The following is a 19,448-nucleotide window of genomic DNA, read 5'->3' as shown; positions in this document are numbered from 1 at the left end:
GTTTATTTGTTTGTTTGTTTTTTTTCCCAGGGGTGATCGTATCGACCCAGTTATCCTAGAATGTTGCGAGAGGGCTCATTCTAACGGAAATGAAAAGTTCTAGTGCCCTTTTTAAGTGATCAAAAAAATTGGAGGGCTCCTAGGCCCCCTCCCACGCTAATTATTTTCCCAACGTCAACAAATCAAAATTCTGAGATAGCCATTTTATTCAACGTAGTCGAAAAACCTTATAACTATGTCTTTGGGGACGACTTACTCCCCCACCCGTGGGAGGGGCAACAAGTTACAAACTTTGACCAGTGCTTACATATAGTAATGGTTATTGGGAAGTGTGCAGGCGTTTTCAGGAGGATTTTTTGGTTGGGGGAGGGGTTGAGAAGAGGGAGATATGCTGGGGGAACTTTCCATCGAGAATTTGTCATGGGGGAAGAAAATTTCCATGAAGGGAGCGCAGGATTTACTAGAATTATTAAAAAAAAAAAAATGACAAAATAAATATGAAAAAGTTTTTTTCAGCTGGAAGTAAGGAACAGCATTAAAACTTAAAACAAACGGAAATGATTACCCATACGAGTGGCTCACCTCCTCCTAATACCTCGCTCTTTACGCTAAAGTATTTTTAGTAATTTCAACTATTTATTCTACGGCTTTTGTGATTCAAGGGTCAATCTTAATCAATTGGGACAAAATTTAAGCTTTAGTGTAAAGAGCGAGGTACTGACAAGGGGGCGAGCCCCCTCATATATGTAATAAAAACATGAGAATACCAAAATTCTTTAGGTAAGCTAATTTATAAGTTACGTAAATCTTTTACTAATAAAAAGATTCGTAAAAAATTAAAAGTTCTAGTTGCCTTTTTAATTAACCAAAAAATCGGAGGGCAACTAGGCTTCCTCCCCCGCTCTTTTTTTCTGAAAATCATTCGATCAAAATTATGAGAAAGCCATTTAGCAAAAAAAAAAATATGCAATTCGTTTTAATTATTCCTCTGTGGAGAGCCAAAATCAAAACATGCATTGATTCAAAAACATTCAGAAATTAAATTAAAAAAAACAGGTTTTTTTAACTGAAGGTAAGGAGCAACATTAAAACTTAAAACGAACAGAAATTACATCGTATATGAAAGGGGCTGCTTCCTCATCAACGCCCCGCTCTTTACGCTAAAGTTTTTTACTGTTTTAAAAAGAAAAATTGAGAGAAAGAGTCAAACTTTAGCGTAAAGAGCGGGGCGCTGATGAGGAAGCAGCCCCTTTCATATACAAAGTAATTTCTGTTCGTTTTAAGTTTTAATGTCGCCCCTTACCTTCAGTTAAAAAAAAATTGTTTTTTTTATTTAATACATTTAAAATCAGCATTAAAATGTAATTTTTTTTATGCAACTATTGGTTACATCAAAATTTTTTTATGTAACCAATAGTAATCGAACCTGGCTCAAACTCCTGACTGATAAAATTATAAAATTATAAAACCATAAATCAAAATAAAATCAAACTGAATGTTATTAATTGTTGAAAGATCATTAGTTCAAATTGGTTGTTATTTGGAGATTTTGTTGTGTCATTTCTTATAATTTTTGTCATTTTTATTTGATTTGACTATTTTCTACAAAAGTGCTTGGCATTTCATTCATGGTTGTTTTTGCTGACAGTCGATGACTTCCATATTTTTTTATTTATGAATATATGCCTTTTTTGTGTCTTTTTGTATGTGTCTTTTTTATTCTATCAAACAGTTCGTTGTAAAGGAGTGACCCGGATCAATAGGAATTTGATACCAATAAATACATCAAAAGAATCGGAGTTTTATGCTGATTTTAAATATATAAGTTTCATCAAGTTTAGTCCTACCCATCAAAAGTTACGAGCGTGAGAAAATTTGTCTTATTTTCGAAAAAGAGGGAACCACCACTAAAAGTCATAGAATCTTAATGAAAATCACACCATCACATTCAGCGTACCAAAGAACCCTACTGTAGACGTTTCAAGCTCCTATCTGCAAAATTTTGGAATTTTGTATTTTGCCAGAAGCAAGATCATGGATGTGTGTTTTTTTTAGGATTTGATCGTATCGAACCTCTGGTCCTAGGATTCTTTGAGAGGCCTCATTCAAATGGAAATTAAAAACTCTATTGCCAAGTATAAGTGACCAAAAAAATGGAGGGCAACTAAGCCCCCTCCCATGCTCATTTTTTCCCAAAGTCACCAGATAAAAATTTTCAGACAGCCATTTTGTTCATTATAGTCGAAATATTTAATAGCTATGTCTTTGATGACTAGTTATTCCCCCACAGTCCACGGGGGAAGGGCTGCAAGTTATGAACTATGCCCATTGTTTACATATAATACTGGTTATTGGTAAGTATGCTGACGTTTTCAGGGGGGATTTTTCCTGGTGGGAAGGGTCTGGGGATTGGGATACGTGTGAGGATTTTTCAATCGAACAATTTTTCATTTGAGAATATAATTTCTATGAAGGAGCCGCTGGACACTCCAGTATTATTTAAAAGCGATCAGAAATTAAATTTAGAAAAAAAAAGTTTTTTCAAAAGAAAGTAAAGAGTAACATTAAAACTTAATACGAACAGAAATTATTAGGTATATGAGGGGGTTCGTCCCCTCGTCAATACCTTGCTGTTTACATCTAAATATGTTTAATAATTTCAAAAGAGCTATTTATTCTAATTAAACAGGAGTTAAGAATTGGAACAGAATTTGAACTTTAGCGTAAATAGTGAGTTATTGACGAGGGGATGAACCCCCTTATATTATATATATGAGGAAGTTTGCCCCCTCGTCAATACCTCGCCCTTTACGCTAAAGTTCAAATTTTTTAAAGTGATTGCAAATATAAGCAATAATTTGTTCGTGTTATTTTCCGGTCAATCTCAGCATTTAATTTTACCTTAAGCAGCTTCATAATTATGATTTTTATGTGATAAAAATCAAAGATATTGTATGTCTTCGGCTTGTAGTTGTTATTAAACAAAAGTTGTTATTAAAGGTTGTTATTTATGTTTTGAGAGTTTGATTGATAATAAAGTTTCTTTTTTCTTGAGGCTAACAATTTTTGGTTTCCCTCCCCATTTTGCATAATTTTTTTTTTTTTTTTTTATCTCTTAACATTATTTTTTAAGGTTCATCCCAACCTATGTGAGTTTTGGCAATATTTTCTCTTACGGTTCTATTTCTTTTTGTTTTCATTCTATTTTTGTGTATCACTTTAGTTTATTTAATTTTGTGTAGTCCCACATTAACTCGGTTGTACTTTCATTTCTAACTAAACGTATATCACAACTCCTAAACTGATTAGGTATTAGGATTTGCTACTGAGAGACTAGGCTGTTTTCTTAAATTCTTGATTGTGCCAAAATTTGAAATCAATTACGACATTAATTGAATATACTTCGCAACATAGGAAAACCGATATTTGCCATTATATTCTACAAGCCGTAATATTATAGGTGGCACTAGGGGCTACCTGAAATTCTCTAATATTAACTCAGTAAAAGGAAGAGTCACAGAAATTACTGCAACGAATATAACGTTTCCGCATCCAAACGTCAAAAACAAAACAAAAAATCTAAAATCCTTTGCTGTAATAATATGCTGGGTGTTTTTGAAAAAAAATGGGGGTGTCAAAATTTAACGAAGTAGATTGTCTGGTTAATTTTTTACTGATAATAATTAGTCTAAAAAGCAGCGATCCCATCAGTATTGTCAATTGTGAGAGTGAGGATTGGAAGTGGTCATGCACTCTTCCTTTGGTTTTAATGCCTCTTCGGATTTTAAATAGTGCCTTTTGGGGTTAATTTTACTGAAAATTGCCTTCTTTGGTATTTACATTGAAAAATTGAAAATCACAATTTCATCCCTCCTATGTTTTAAATAAGCCCATTGCTCGCCCTGAATTTCCATGAATGGAAGTCATTAAATCCTTTTCTTCCAAAGACTTTGTCTTTTTTAGCCCATTATCATATAGACGTATTAACATTTAAAGATAGCTTGTAGGTTTTGTTGGAAGTCGGCAAAAAAAGCCACAGAAGCCTAAGCACATTTATAAAATCTGGGACTGCCCAATCAAAATAGAGTCGACTTCTCCTGTTGAGATAATTATTTTCTTGTAAAATAAAATGTTCAAGTGATTTTTTTTTTGAAATTCTCGCTGTCTCTTATGTTGTTCTGCAAAATGAAAAACAATTTTCAAAATGATATTTCCGTTGCTATGTTTTTTCTCTCTGTATATGATACCTTGCTTCATTTCACGATAAAACTAAAAAACCAACCATTTAACTCAACCATGTAAGGATCCTTGCCTCACAGAGGTTGGGGGAGCATGACGGTCCCAAGTCCGCAAATGCGGAGGGTTGGGCTGTGGGCTTGCAACCCACACCCGGGACCTTGAGGGGCAACCCTCAGGGGAAAAACAACTGCAACTGAAACGTCTACAACAGCCTCGGATACATCACCTCCCCAGATAACGACCCCTGCATGCCCCCGGAACCGATTTTTGACTGTGAAACAGAATCTAAAGATGGTTTTGTGGAACGTGAGAACGATGAACCAGATATCCAAGACAGAGCAAGTTCTCAAAGAGATGAGACAATACCTCATCGATATACTCGTTCTCAGTGAAATAAGGTGGACTGGAAATAGATTAGAGAAGTTCGGTGATGGATATGTTATGGCATTTAGTGGTCACCCTTCCGTCCACCGCGCTGGTGTAGGACTTCTGATGTCGCCACTTGCACACAAAGCAATGACAAACTGGAACCCAGTTAACGAACGTATAATGACAGCTCGCTTCGTATCAAATCACACAAAAATGACCATCATCGCATGCTACGCTCCAACTAACGAAGCTGATGAAGAGGAGAAAGATGCTTTCTATAACATGCTACACTCGGTCACCAAAGCCGTTCCCAGGCATGATGTACTCTGCGTGGTTGGCGATCTAAATGCTAAAGTTAGTGCAGACCGCCAGTACTGCCTTGAAGTTTTGGGCCCACATGGCATGGGAGAGATAAATGAAAACGGCACACTCCTAATCGATTGTGCACTAAGCAAAGATTTGATAATAGGTGGAAGTATTTTCGACCATAAAACGATTCACAAGTACACATGGGTGTCCCCCGACGGCCGAACGAAGAATCAAATCGACCATTTCCTCATGTCAAGACGTTGGAGAAGTAGCCAATGTGACGTGAGGGGTTTTCGAGGAGCGGATGTTAATTCAAATCACATCCTGATGATAGCCGAAGTAAGAATCAAACTGAAAGCTCAGAAGCGGAAAACTAACACTGCAACACACAAACAATTTGACACCGATAAGCTGAAAGATCCTGACATCCGCAAAAACTTCTGCATATCTCTACATAACGGATTTGAAGCGTTAAATCTGCTCGACGAAACCAATGACTCTGATGTTGAGAATACATGGACCTCAATCAAGAGTGTGTACCATGACGTTGCGAAGGCCAACCTTGGCTTCAAGAAAAGAAAGAAAGAAGAATGGATATCGGATGACACCTGGAAATACATCAGTAAACGCAAGGAGACCCGAACGCTTATCCTGAATACGTCGAGCCCAGAGCAAAAACCCCAATTACAGCTCCGCTACAAAGAAGAAGACAAAGCGGTGAAAAGAAATGCCAGGAAAGACAAAATAATTGTCATTGAGAGAAAAGCAGCGCTTGCAGAAGAAGCTGCAAAGAAAGGAGACTCAAAAATGGTTTATCGACTAACAAACGAGATAGTTGGAAAGAAAACAAATCGTACATCCCTTGTAAAAGATGAAAATGAGACGTTATTTCGGATCCACAGAAAGCTGACGAGACATGGGCCTCACATTTCGAGAAAGTCTTAAATAGGCCCAGACCTGATGATCCAGAAACAGTGCCGGATACGCCATTTTTACAAATTGACGTAACTGCTGACCCACCCAGCACGGAGGAAGTGACGACAGCTGTGAAAAAGCTGAAAAATGGACGTGCACCTGGAGTCGATGGGATCACGGCAGAGATGCTGAAATCGTCCCATCAAGCCTGCATATTCGTATGGACTGCTCTTCTAGTGGCCATCTGGAACAACGAAAAAGTCCCAAAAGATTGGACCAGAGGTATACCGGTCAAACTCTTCAAGAAAGGCGATGCACAAATTTGTGACAATTGGAGGGGCATCAATTTGACGTCTGTGCCTAGTAAAATACTAGCCTCAGTTATACTACAACGCCTAAGAGCAGCCCTAGACTCACATCTCAGGGAAGAGAAACATGGGTTCCAGCCTGGTAGGTCCTGCTCTGATCTTATTTTCATTCTTAGACTGATGGTGGTAGAGTCCAGAGAATGGAACAAAAAGCTGTACCTGCTCTTCATTGATTTTGAAAAGGCGTTCGATTCTGTTGACCGAGACACTTTATGGAAGATTTTGAAATATTACGGAGTACCTGACAAACTAGTCAAAATGATAATCGTACTCTATGAGGATAGTGAATGCTGTGTACGCACAGAAAATGGGGACACGCGTTTCTTCAAGATAATGTCTGGCGTCAAACAAGGGTGTGTCCTATCCCCGTTTCTGTTTGTGATTGTAAGGGACTATATTCTACGGCAGTCTTCAGGCATTGGAGTGAAGATTAGCAGCCGACAGATCTCTGATTGCTTTGAAACCAGTCTGGCGCAGTAGTAAATACCCTATGCGCTTGAAGCTCCGCCTCCTGAATAGCAATGTGATGTCCATCCTCCTCTATGCTAGTGAATGCTGGAAACTAAACACCCAGCTAGAGAAACATGTCCTAGCCTTTGAAAAAATGTGCCTTAGGAGAATCCTGAACATATCGTGGCAGGAAAAGGTCACCAACATAGAAGTTCGCCGACGAACCGGTCAGTCATTAGTTACTGACCTTCTGAAACGTAGGAGATGGACATACCTTGGCCACGTCCTCCGTATGCCAGAGGATCGACTCCCGAATACAGTATATGATTGGCGTCCCGAGGGGAGGCGAAAAAGAGGTCGACCAAGACACACCTTACGACGACAGTACGACCGAGACCTGAGAAATGCGGAGTTGTCTCTTCAACCACAGTGGGAGGACGTCACGGCTGCACCTCAGCTCCGAGATGTCTGGCAAGGTTTCGTAGACGCCCTAGTAGCCACCCCTGGCTCTGGAGGATCTAAGGTAAGGTAAGGTTGTGAACTTAGTTTTAAGAGTGGCCTAATTTTGTGAGTAATGATGCTTTACAGTCGCAAGACGAGGGTATGTGCACAAGGACACCTTTTCAAGTTTTTTTTTAATCTGTTTTATTAAACTGAGAAACTCTGCAGTGTCTCATAAACTTCTAGGCCTAATGGATTTTTCAAAATATGATTATTTAAGCCTTAGTGACATCTGTGACAGCTAAAGCATTCAAAGCATTCAAACCCATCAAACCATAATCGACAGTGACAGACAAACACAACTTAGAAACAATAGGGAAATTTTTCCAAGACAGTGGAATTCAACTCAGTGGATATTTCGACCCTACGTCCAACGGCTCTCTTCAGCACAATACCAGAAAAAATATATGTGTATATAAAAACTTACATTAAAATGTGAAAGTTAAACTAAATTGTTTAATTTTTTTTAAAACAGCCCTAGCATCCTTACTTCAATGAAGTTCAGCCTGGACTGATAAATAAAATGATGTGAGATGATAAACTCATCCAAACAAAACAGAGCAAAATAATTAAATACAAGTTTTCAGAGCTAATCTTACTTTTTTGGCAGCTTGCCTCAAAGGCCTTTTTGTAACTATTTCAACACTATTATAAATGGGTTTAGTAAAATATTTTGTTCGATCATTTATAATAAATTTGGGTATAAAGAACTTAGTGAACACTGCCCCAAGTCCATATTCGAAAAAATATTATTATTTATTTTGAGACTAATTTTGATCGATTCCCAAACCACCTGTTCTATCCCAAAATCATTGCTATTAAGTGAAGATTTTTCAAAAAAGTATCGTGTGGGAGGGATTATTAAATATATGCCAACCTAAAGCAAAATCAAAGGAGTTATTAGAACTATTAGAAATTAACGCCTCGTCTATGTCATCCTTTTGCTTGTATAGCCGTTTTTCTAGATTCTGATGGGTCCTGCAAACATAGTAATTGCCACAGTCGCAAGGTATTTGATAAACCCCTCTTTGGCGAGTAACTGGGGTTTTATCTTTACCAGAATTTCAGAAATTTGTGATTTTAAAGTTATCAGTAAAAACTACATGCAAATTATTTTTTGTGAAAACATTTTTTTTTTATTTTGTTGGGATTTTTGGAAGATAGATGATATTTGAGGGCTTATCAGGAGAAAAAAAGATTCCCTGTTGTTTCTAACTTGTGGTTGTTTGATACGGAAAGGCAGTGTGGTCTGCGTTGCTAATTTACAATTGTTTATATTATTTAATTATACATTATTTTAATTATTACATTATTTTAATTTTAATATTAATTATTATTTGATTTTTATTAATTATTTAATTATTTATTATTATCTATTATCTATTAATTATTATTTGATTATTATTTAATTTTAATTATTCATTATTTAATTATTACAATTATTTAAAAATACAACTATTTTTCGATAGACAAGTGCAACAATTGAATGCAAAAGTAGCTACTGAAACTAATAAACAAATATTAAGACTGGGTTCTATTTAGTGATTAAATAAAAAAAACAAGTTTTTTTAAATGAAACTAAGGAGCAACATTAAAACTTAAAACGAACAGAAATTACTCCGTATATGAAAGGGGCTTTTCCTCCTCAACGCCCAGTTCTTTACGCTAAAGTTTGACTCATTCTCTTAACTCTATTTTTAAAACAGTAAGAAACTTTAGCGTAAGGAGCGGGGCGTTGAGGAGGAAAAGCCCCTTTCATATACGGAGTAATTTCTGTTCGTTTTAAGTTTTGATGTTGCTCCTTACTTTCATTTAAAAAAACTTGTTTTTTTTTGTTTAATTTCTGGACGTTTTTGAATTAATACTACTACTACTACTACTACTACTAATAACTCACTGCAGCACCAAGCCGCCTGAGGCCAACACAGCCACGCACGCTCCTCCTCCAACCTAATCTATTTAAAGCCTCCCTCTTTACACCCTCCCAGGAAGTTCCCATTTCCTTTAAATCTTTATTTATGACATCCTCCCAACCCAAACAAGGACGACCTGCTTTCCGTGTAGCCCTAGACGGTTGGCCAAAAAGGACAATGTTCGGTACTCTGTCATCCTTCATCCGTAGAACGTGGCCTAGCCATCTCAACCTTTCTTTCATTATAGCCCCAGAAAGCGGGATTGAACCAAACTTTTCGTACAACCTACTGTTTGAAATACGGTCAGTCAGCCGGGTACCCAGAACAATCCGTAGGCAATTTCTCTGGAAAACATCTAGTAAATTTTGATCTGCTTTTCGGAGTGCCCATGTTTCCGAGCCATATTTGACCACAGTCATCACTCTAGCTTCCAATATTCTAATCTTGGTATGTAGACTATACTTTCTATTCTTCCAAACTTTTTTTAACTGTGAAAAAACACCCTGAGCTTTAGCTATTCTACTTTTAACATCTTCACTGCTCCCACCATCTTTACTAATAATACTACCAAGGTAACTGAAGCTCCCAACCTGAACAATCTTTTCGCTACCTAATGTCACCTGTTCATCTTCACTTGTTCCTAGCCTTAGTGACTTAGTCTTCTTAACATTAATTTTCAAGCCTATTTTAGCACCCTGAATTCGTAAAACCTCTAAAAATTCATTCATTTTGCTCACACTTTCATCTAATATGCTTAAATCATCAGCATAATCTAAGTCCAGGAGCGTTCTTCCTCCCCATTTGATTCCATGGTCTCCAATTGCCTTTCTTGTGCTCATTAAGACAAAGCCCATCAAAATGATCCATATAAAGGGGGATAGAACACAACCATGCTTAACTCCTGATTTAATACAAAACCAGTTGCTAACCTCATTCCCTACCTTAACCGCAGCAGTATTATTCTCGTACATAGCGCAAATCACTTTAATGTATTTTCTGGTATACCATATAACGATAAGACCTTTGTTAACGCTGTTTTATCAACAGAATCGAAAGCTTGCTCATAATCGATAAAACTGAGGACCAAAGGTGTTTGACAACGAAGGGACTTCTCAATTATTAACCTAAGAGTGAAAACATGGTCGACACATCCTCTACCTTTTCTAAAACCGCATTGTTCTTCCCTTAAAACTTTGTCTACATCATGTCTCAGTCTAAAAAGTATCATATTACTCAGTAATTTGCTACCTACAGAGACCAGACTAATGCCTCGATAATTACGACACTCACTCTTGTCACCTTTCTTATACAGTGGTTTAATTAAGGTTTTCCTAAAATCATTGGGTACTTCCCCTTTTTCAAAAATCATGTTCATAATCTTCAGTAGCTTATTCCTAACCTCAGAGCCACCATATTTAAGAAACTCATGAATCATACTATCAACACCAGGGGCCTTATTATTCTTTAATCCTTTTAGTACTGTCGCTAATTCTTCCTCACTAAACAAATCTTCCTTCACATCCAAGGTATCACAAACTTTTTCATTTTCATCTATATCTTTTCCTGCAACTGTTTCTCGGTTTAGCACATTCTCAAAATGTTCCATCCATCTTTCCTTATCTTTCCTTATCAACTTTTTCCTTATCACTAATTGTGGCCCCATTTCTATCTTTAACTGGGACTAGTCCGGATTGGCTACTCCCTTTCAATTTATTAACATGCCAGTATAATATTTTACTATTATGCCGTCTAGCCGCATCTTCCAGATCTTCAGCAATTTTATCCATCGCCTCCACTTCACATCTCCTTAGTTCATATTTTAATGCTTTCTCCACTTTCTTTACATTCCTTTTGTTTTCATACGACCTATCACTCCGATAATTCTTATACAAACCCCTTCTACTCTCTATTAAACCTAAAGCTTTTTCACTAATATTCCTAGTTGCTGTCTTAGCACTCTTCCCTAGGACACCATCAGCAACTTTTTTCTTGGCTCTCCGCACATAAATAATTAAAACAAATTTGCATATTAATTAATTGCAATTAATCGGAAGATTTTGAGAAAAAAGAGCGAGGGAGGAGGCCTAGTTGCCCTCCGATTTTTTGATTACTTAAAAAAGCAACAGGAACTTTTAATTTTTTACAAACGTTTTCATTGGTAAAAAATATACGTGACTTGCGAATTAACTTACGTAACGAACTTCTGTATTCGTATGTTTTTATTGCGTATATGAGGGGGTTCAACCCTCGTCGATACCTCGCTCTTTACACTAAAGCTTAAATTTTGTCCCAATTCCTTAAGAATGACCTCTGAATCACAAAGGCCGTAGAATAAATAGTTGAAATTACTAAAAATACTTCAGCGTAAAGAGTGAGGTATAACGAGGAGGTAAACCCCTCATATGCGTAATAATTTTTGTTTGTTTTAAGTTTTAATGTTGCTCCTTACTTTCAGTAGAAAAAGCTTTTCATATTTATTTTGTCATTGTTTTTTCAAATAATGCTAGAAAATTCTGCGCCCCCTTCATTGAAATTATCTTCCTCCTTGAGAAGTTTCTCCATGGAAATATCCTCCCACGTAACCCCTCCCCCTTAACTCTCCCCCCTAAACCAAAAAATTCCCCTGAAAACGTCTGTACACTTCCCAGTAACCATTACTATATGTAAAAACAGGTCAAAGTTTGTAACTTGCAGCCCCTCCCACGGGGACTGCGGGGGATTAAGTCATCCCTAAAGACATAGTTATTAGGTTTTTTGAAAATGGTGAATAAAACGGCTATCTCGGAATTTTTATCCGTTGACTTTGGGGAAAAAAATTAGCGTGGGAGGGGGCCTAGGGGCCCTCCAATTTTTTGGTCGCTTAAAAAGGGCACTAGAACTTTTAATTTCCGTTAGAAAGAGCCCTCTCACGACATTCTAGGACCACTGAGTCGATAAGATCACCCCTGGGAAAAAAACAAACAAACAAACAAACAAATAAACACGCATCCGTGATCTGTCCTCTGGCAAAAAATGCGAAACTCCACATTTTTGTATATAGGAGTTTGAAACTTCTACAATAAGGTTCTCTGATACGCTGAATCTGATGGTGTGATTTTCGTTAAAATTGTATGACTTTTAGGGGGTGTTTCTCCCAATTTCTAAAACGAGGCAAATTTTCTCAGGCTCGTAACTTTTGATGGGTATAACTGATCTTGATGAAACTTATATGTTTAAATAATATAATTTATTATAATTTATTTAATAATAAATTAATTTATTGTTCTTATATAAGACCTTGTCTTGAATATGCTTGCCCTGTCTGGCCCCCTGGGTTGACCAAATCCCAATGTTGTCCCCTCCGCAATCCCTCGCTCTTTACGCTAAAGCTTTTAATTGTTTTAAAAAGTAGAATTGTGGCAAAGAGTCAAACTTTAGCGTAAAGAGCGAGGGATTGCGGAGGGGACAACCCATTTCATATAGGCCTACGGAGTAATTTCTGTTCGTTTTAAGTTTTAATATCGCTCCTTACTTTCAGCTAAAAAAATTAGTTTTTTTATTTAATTTCTGAACGTTTTTGAATTAATGCATGTTTGGTTTTGGCTCTCCGCACATAAATTATTAAAATGAAATTTATATATTAATTCTTTTTTTGGCTAAATGGCTTTCTCTTAGTTTTGAACAGACGATTTTGAGAAATAAGGGGTGGAGAAGGAGGTCTAGTTGCCCTCCAATTTTTCGGTTACTTAAAAAGGCAACTAGAACTTTTAATTTTTAACGAATGTTTTTATTAGTAAAAATATACGTAACTTAAGAATTAACTTACGTAACAAACTTTCATAATCTTATATTTTTATTATGTATACGAGGGGGTTTGTACCCTCGTTAATACCTCGCTCTTTACACTAAATCGTAAGTTTTGTCCCAATTCTTTAAGAATGACTCCTGAATCAGAAAGGCCGTAGAATAAATAGTTGAAATTAATAAAAATACTTTAGCATAAAGAGCGAGGTATTTATCTCCTCCTAAATACCTCGCTTTTCATGCTAAAGTATTTTTAGAACCCCTCATATGCGTAATAATCTCTGTTCGTTTTAAGTTTCAATGCTACTCCTTCCTTTCATTTGAAAAAACGTTTTCATGTTTATTTTTCATTGTTTTCCTATAGTAATGCTAGAAAATCCTGCGCCCTTTTCATTGAATTCTTCTTCCCCCATGACAGATTCTTCCAAGGAAAGATCCTCCAACATAGCCCCCTCCCCCCAGCACCCCAAACAAAATAAAATCCCCCCTGAAAACGTCTGTACACTTCCCAATAACCATTACTATATGTACACACTGGTCAAAGTTTGTAACTTGCAGCCCCTCCCCCAGGGATTTTGGGGGATTAAGTCATTCCCAAAGACATAGTTATTATGGTTTTCGACTATGTTGAACAAAATGGCTATCTTAAAATTTTGATCCGTTGACTTTGGGAAAAAATGAGCGAGGGAGGGGGCCTAGATGCCCTCCAATTTTTTTGGTCACTTAAAAAGGGCACTAGAACTTTTCATTTCCGTTAGAATGAGCCCTCTTGCGATATTCTAGGACCACTTGGTCGGTACGATGACCCCTGGGGGGAAAAAACAACAAAAAATCAAAAAAAAAAAACAAACAAATAAACACGCACCCGTGATTTGTCTTCTGGCAAAAAATACAAAATTCCACATTTTTGTAGATAGGAGCTTGAAACAGTAGGGTTCACTGATACGCTGAATCTGATGGTGTCATTTTCGTTAAGATTCTACGACTTTTAGGGGGTGTTTCCCCCTATTTTCTTAAATAATGCAAATTTCTCAGGCTCGTAACTTTTGATGGGTAAGACTAAACTTGATGAAACTTATATATTTAAAATCAGCATTAAAATGCAATTCTTTTGATGTAGCTATTGATATCAAAATTCAATTTTTTAGAGTTTTGGTTACTATTGAGCCGGGTCGCTCCTTACTACAGTTCGTTACCACGAACTGTTTGATAATGTGAAAATAATCCGGTTAGTTTATATGTTGTAACCTTGAAAACTAGTTCAGTATTAGTTCAGTATTCCAATTTTTAGTAAATACAGTTAGTTCAATGAATGAACCTTTTTAGCTTGTAAAATGTTAGCTTTTATCACACAGTCTTGGCTGAACTTTGCTTTAAGAAGTAATGATGTCAAGGCTATTTAAAAAAAAGTGGATTTTTAGCCGAGAGCTTTTATTGTAAGTGTTTTATTGTTAATTATTTTATTTGCTGAAGACGGCCCTCAGAATTAGGGCCGAAATATTCAAATAGGTTTTGTTGGTTCACTATCTTGGGAAAGAAGTCCTCCTTATTCTCTCTTCTGTGGTTGTAACATAAAGAATTATGCTAAGAAAACAGTTCTTAATCAGTAATAGGCAGAATATTTACAGTTAACACATTTTCAGGGGGAAAATCTTTATCTCCGCCTCTTTCCTTGTTTTTCTAAGAAATTCATGAATTTCTTTGAACCTATATGTTTATAGAGCATATAACCCCACCCCCGTAATGTGCAAATATACACCCAGAATTGCATTCTGAATCTCAATATAAAATTTGTTTGCATCACTAATGAACTTTACCCCCATATATCCATATGGTGGATACCCGGGGAGCGGTAGCAAATCCCATATTATATAGGAGCTTGTTTTAAGTTGCAATGCTGCTTCTTAATTTTGTTTGAGAAAAAATGATATTTAAAATTTAATTTTACTATTTGTCCTTATAAATTATCTTTTTACTATCTAAACATGATAAGAACTTCCGTTTTAGACACTCCTGTTTATTTGCTAAAGCATAAAGTTTAATAAGTTTTATAAATTAAGAACTGAAAAGTATGCCCGAAGAAGGTGATTCCTTTAGGTCTGCCTGAAATGCCAAAATATTTTCTTTTTCAATTTTTTATGCATAAATTTTCTTAGGGGCTTTTTTCCTGGTGTTTATACTTTATTTGAAAATTCGAAAAGTATCGTTTACAATGTTTACTGTTTACAATGTAATTGTTTACAGTGTAGTTTGAAATTTGAAAAATTATTTTGAAAAAAAACAACAAAGTTCCTCCTAAATTGCAAGAAATACATATCCCACCGGCTACATTTTTGCTAATTCGCATTAATAAGGATTCATTTGAAAAATGTTGCTTTGGTAACCAAAAAGTCATATAAATGGCAAAAAATGAGTATCTTGCCATCACTAACTCTTATGATTGTTTTCGGCTTACTTCATACTAACCCCAAAAATGTGATCTCAATAAATTTTCAAGATTCTGAGGTTTCAAGTTTTATTCAAATTCAACTCGTAATTTCCTATATTTCTTATATACCTTCCTTTTTTGTGCTTGCTACACGTGGCTAAAGTTTCAAGTACCAGTTGGCTACGTATATTGAACTCTGAAATGCTTTCAGTAAAACGCTACGTGATCTGAAAGACAAAATCATACTATTCCTTAAGAAGAAACATTTAAGCTACATTTTTCCTTTTAGCATAATTTTCTATGTTCCTTCGAATGGTCTTCATGGAGACCCTTTGTTGCTTAACAACAAAAATTCGGTTTTATCCTAATCAACACGTTAGCACTTTTCCTGAGAGCGACTTTTAACAAAATTAAATATAAAAAAAAACAAGCCTTTTTAACGGAATGTAAGGAGCGACATTAAAACTTAAAACTTATTAAAACTTAAAACCTATTAAAACTTAAACAGAAATTACTTCGTATATGAAAGGGGCTGCTTCCTCATCAACGCCCCGCTCTTTACGCTAAAGTTTGACTCTTTCTCTTGACTCTACTTTTTTAAAACAGTAAAAAACTTTAGAGTAAAGAGCGGGGCGTTGATGAGGAAGCAGCCCCTTTCATATACGAAGTAATTTCTGTTCATTTTAAGTTTTAATGTCGCTCCTTACTTTCCGTTAAAAACCTGTTTTTTTTATTTAATTTCTGAAAGTTTTTGAATCAATGCATGTTTTGATTTTAGCTCTCCGCAGATGAATAATTAAAACGAAATTTGCCTATTTATTTTTTTGGCTAAATGGCTTTCTCATAGTTTTGATCGAATGATTTTGAGAAAAAAAGGAGTGGGGGAGGAGGCCTAGTTGCCCTCCAATTTTTTGGTTACTTAAAAAGGCAACTAGAACTTTTAATTTTTTACGAATGTTTTTATAAGATATACATAACTTATAAATTAGGTTACGTAACGAACTTCTCTATTCTCATGTTTTTTTACGTATATTAAGGGGTTCACCCCCTCGTCAGTACCTCGCTCTTTACACTAAAGCTTAAATATTTTCTCAATTTCTTAAGAATGACCCCTGAACCACAAAAGCCGTAGAATAAATAGTTGAAATTACTAAAAATGATTTAGCATAAAGGGCGAGATATTAGGAGGAGGTGAGCCCATCATATACGTAATAATTTCTGTTCGTTTTAAGTTTTAATGCTTCTCCTTACTTTCAGTTGAAAAAACTTTTTCATATTTATTTATTCATTGTTTTTTTAATAGTGCTAGAAAATCCTGCGCTCCATTCATGAAAATTTTCTTCCCCCATGACAAATTCCTCCAAGGGAAGTTCCTCCTAACATATCTTCCTCTTATCGATCCCGATCCCCCCACAACCTAAAAATCCCCCTGAAAACGTCTGTACACTTCTAAATAACCATTACTATATGTAAGCACTGGTCAAAGTTTGGAACTTGTGGCCCCTCCCACGGGGACTGTGGGGAGTAAGTCATCCCCAAAGACATAGTTATAAGGTTTTATGACTATGCTGAATAAAATAGTTATCTCAGAATTTTGATTTGGTGACTTTGGGAAAATAATTAGCGTGAGAGGGGGCCTAGGTGCCCTCCAATTTTTTCGGTCACTTAAAAAGGGCACTAGAACTTTTCATTTCCCTTAGAATGAGTCCTCTCGTAAGATTCTAGGACCACTGGGTCGATACGATCACCCCTGGGGAAAAAAACAAATAAACACGCATCCGTGATCTGTCTTCTGGCAAAAAATACAAAATTCTACATTTTTGTAGATAGGAGCTTGAAACTTCTACAAAAGGTCTAATACGCTGAATCTGATGATATGATTTTCGTTATGATTCTATGACTTTTAGGGGTTGTTTCTTCCTATTTTCTAAAATAAGGCAAATTTTCTCAGGCTCGTAACTTTTGATGGGTAAGACTAAACATGATTAAACTTATATATTTAAATTCAGCATTAAATTGCGATTCTTTTATTGTAGCTATTGATATCAAAATTCCATTTTTTTGAGTTTTGGTTACTATTGAGCCGGGTCGCTCCTTACTACAGTTTGTTACCACGAACTGTTTGAAAAAAATTTCACTTAATAAAAAAAGAAAAAAATACCAAGTTCTATATTTCCATTTTTGAAACAACTAAAACTATTTCAGTGCCAGCCGAAGCGTGCTGAAAATATCAGATGACTGGATAATATTGCCAGTAAAATATCATAGACTCAGTAAAGAAGACTGTGTCTTTATTTATTATTAAATAAAAAAACAAGTTTTTTTAAATGAAAGTAAGGAGCGACATCAAAACTTAAAACGAACAGAAATTACTCCGTATATGAAAGGGGCTTTTCCTCCTCAACGCCCCGCACTTTACGCTTAAGTTTGACTCTTTCTTTTAACTCTACTTCTTAAAACAGTAAAAAATTTCTCTTCTATATATGGATTCTTATTGTCGCTTGTCTTCTAACCGCAGAAAATTTGAGCCTTTTTTTGATGGCATGACGTCACCACAAGTTTCATACAGCCCCCGTGTGAAAATATGAATTCTTTCTTAAAGTCCTGACCTATTTAGATCGTTTTTATGGCAAGTCACCGCTGTTGTTTATATTCGTAGATTTCGTTATCTAGTTTCCAACCGCAAATAACTGTTCAAAATTTCGTTTACAAATCAATGTGATTCTCACTGTGATTTGTTCCATGCCTTTTTTTACCTGTTTCGATTCTCACTTTCACTAGTTTTCTAATCATATTTATCCGTCCTTTATTTTCGTCAGTCTTAAACATTTAAACATTTTAAGTGACCTTAAACTACAATTAGCTCCTTTGTAAATTACGTTGTTTCTTTTCGTTACTGGACCTTTAACTTTTGTCTTATGAAAAATATAACATCAAACCTTTGTTTTTGGGCAGAAAAAAACTCTAATAATAAACTCTAATGTCGTTATTTCATTGCTTGGAGCTTTCATAAAATGTTGAACGTCAACTTTTGCCCCCTAGTCTTATGCCGTTATGAAATATAGATCGCAGAGCATAGATTGCATTGCTGACAATATCCATGTCAAAATCCCGAACCCCAATTACCATAACTTTCATATTTAGTTTAGACATGTCTTGACTCCACTGTCCCTCATCTTCTAACCCCATTTTTCTTTCTTCTTCATTTTGAATTTTCATTGCTTCAGACAATTTGCCAATACCCTTTACTTAGCTGCCCTTTTTAGTCAAGTTTTAAATGACGGTCTAGGTTTTCTGTGCATGAAAATGTTTAAATTTTTCCAAGTAAGTGTGAAAATGTCATTGCAATACTGCAGTGATGTACAATAAAATATCGTCACCGACATGAATCTTTTTTCCAAAATTAAGACAATTAATGAGATCTCAAACTTCTGATCAAGATCACTTTTTTGGCAAGAATATCAGAGTATACAAATATTTCTGAAAAAACACGGAACCGTTTTCGAGAAAAAATAAATAAATATAGAGTTATTACTCGTTTATAAGATTGCGTTCCTGTATTTTTCCTTGAAATCCTAAAATCATTTTGGTCGGAAAAAAAGACAATCTAGAGCAGCATACATGCTCAAGCCATACCGTAATTGTACAAAACTTGCTGATGTCTAAAGTAATTTTTAAGTCTCCATATGAATAGACTAAAAATAAATTCACTAATTAAAATACCGGTTCTGTTGAATACATTTGCTTTTCATTTATGTTTGCCCGAACACTGTTCCTTTCAGCAGCCTTTTTATCTCTATTCAATTTGCAGCTCGTATATTTTAGGATACTATCTCTATTTCTTCTCTAGTGCGGTTTTCTTGAAGTATATGTTTTGGTTGTTCAGCTCAGACATGCATGTTTTGATTTTGGCTCTCCGCAACGAAATTTGCATATTTTTTTTTGGCTAAATGGCTTTCTCATAATTTTGATCGAATGATTTCGAGAAAAAAGAGCGGGGGAGGAAGCCTAGTTGCCCTCCAATTTTTTGGTTAATTAAAAAGGCAACTAGAACTTTTAATTGTTTACGAATCTTTTTATTTGTAAAAGATATACGTAAGTTATAAATTAGCTTACGTAAAGAATTTTTGTATTCTCATGTTTTTAGTAAATATATGAGGGGGTTTGACCCCT

General features: G+C 35.7%; 2 protein-coding genes across 2 annotated transcripts in view; both read left to right on the top strand.

Annotated features, from left to right (window-relative positions):
* Positions 1-4,530: 4,530 nt before the first annotated feature.
* Positions 4,531-5,862, top strand: LOC136028680 (craniofacial development protein 2-like). Its single transcript, XM_065706507.1, has one exon. It carries the CDS (start codon positions 4,531-4,533, stop codon positions 5,860-5,862), a length of 1,332 nt encoding a protein of 443 aa, XP_065562579.1.
* Positions 5,863-9,492: 3,630 nt separating this feature from the next.
* LOC136028810 (uncharacterized) overlaps positions 9,493-19,448 on the top strand; it is an 83,981-nt gene continuing 74,025 nt past the window's right edge. The window contains exon 1 of the mRNA XM_065706718.1: positions 9,493-9,511. The gene's annotated coding sequence lies outside the window, so the exon portion shown is untranslated. The remainder of the gene's footprint in view (positions 9,512-19,448) is intronic.

The sequence above is a fragment of the Artemia franciscana genome, chromosome 7, assembly GCF_032884065.1.
Source record: "Artemia franciscana chromosome 7, ASM3288406v1, whole genome shotgun sequence".
Taxonomy (NCBI): Eukaryota; Metazoa; Arthropoda; class Branchiopoda; order Anostraca; family Artemiidae; genus Artemia; species Artemia franciscana.
Note: the sequence above shows the minus strand (reverse complement) of the source record. Positions and strands in the feature narration are given on the sequence as shown.

What these genes read in the sequence shown, in the direction of transcription:
- LOC136028680 (XM_065706507.1), top strand. Translation starts at nt 4,531, where the DNA reads ATGGTTTTGTGGAACGTGAGAACGATGAACCAGATATCCAAGACAGAG.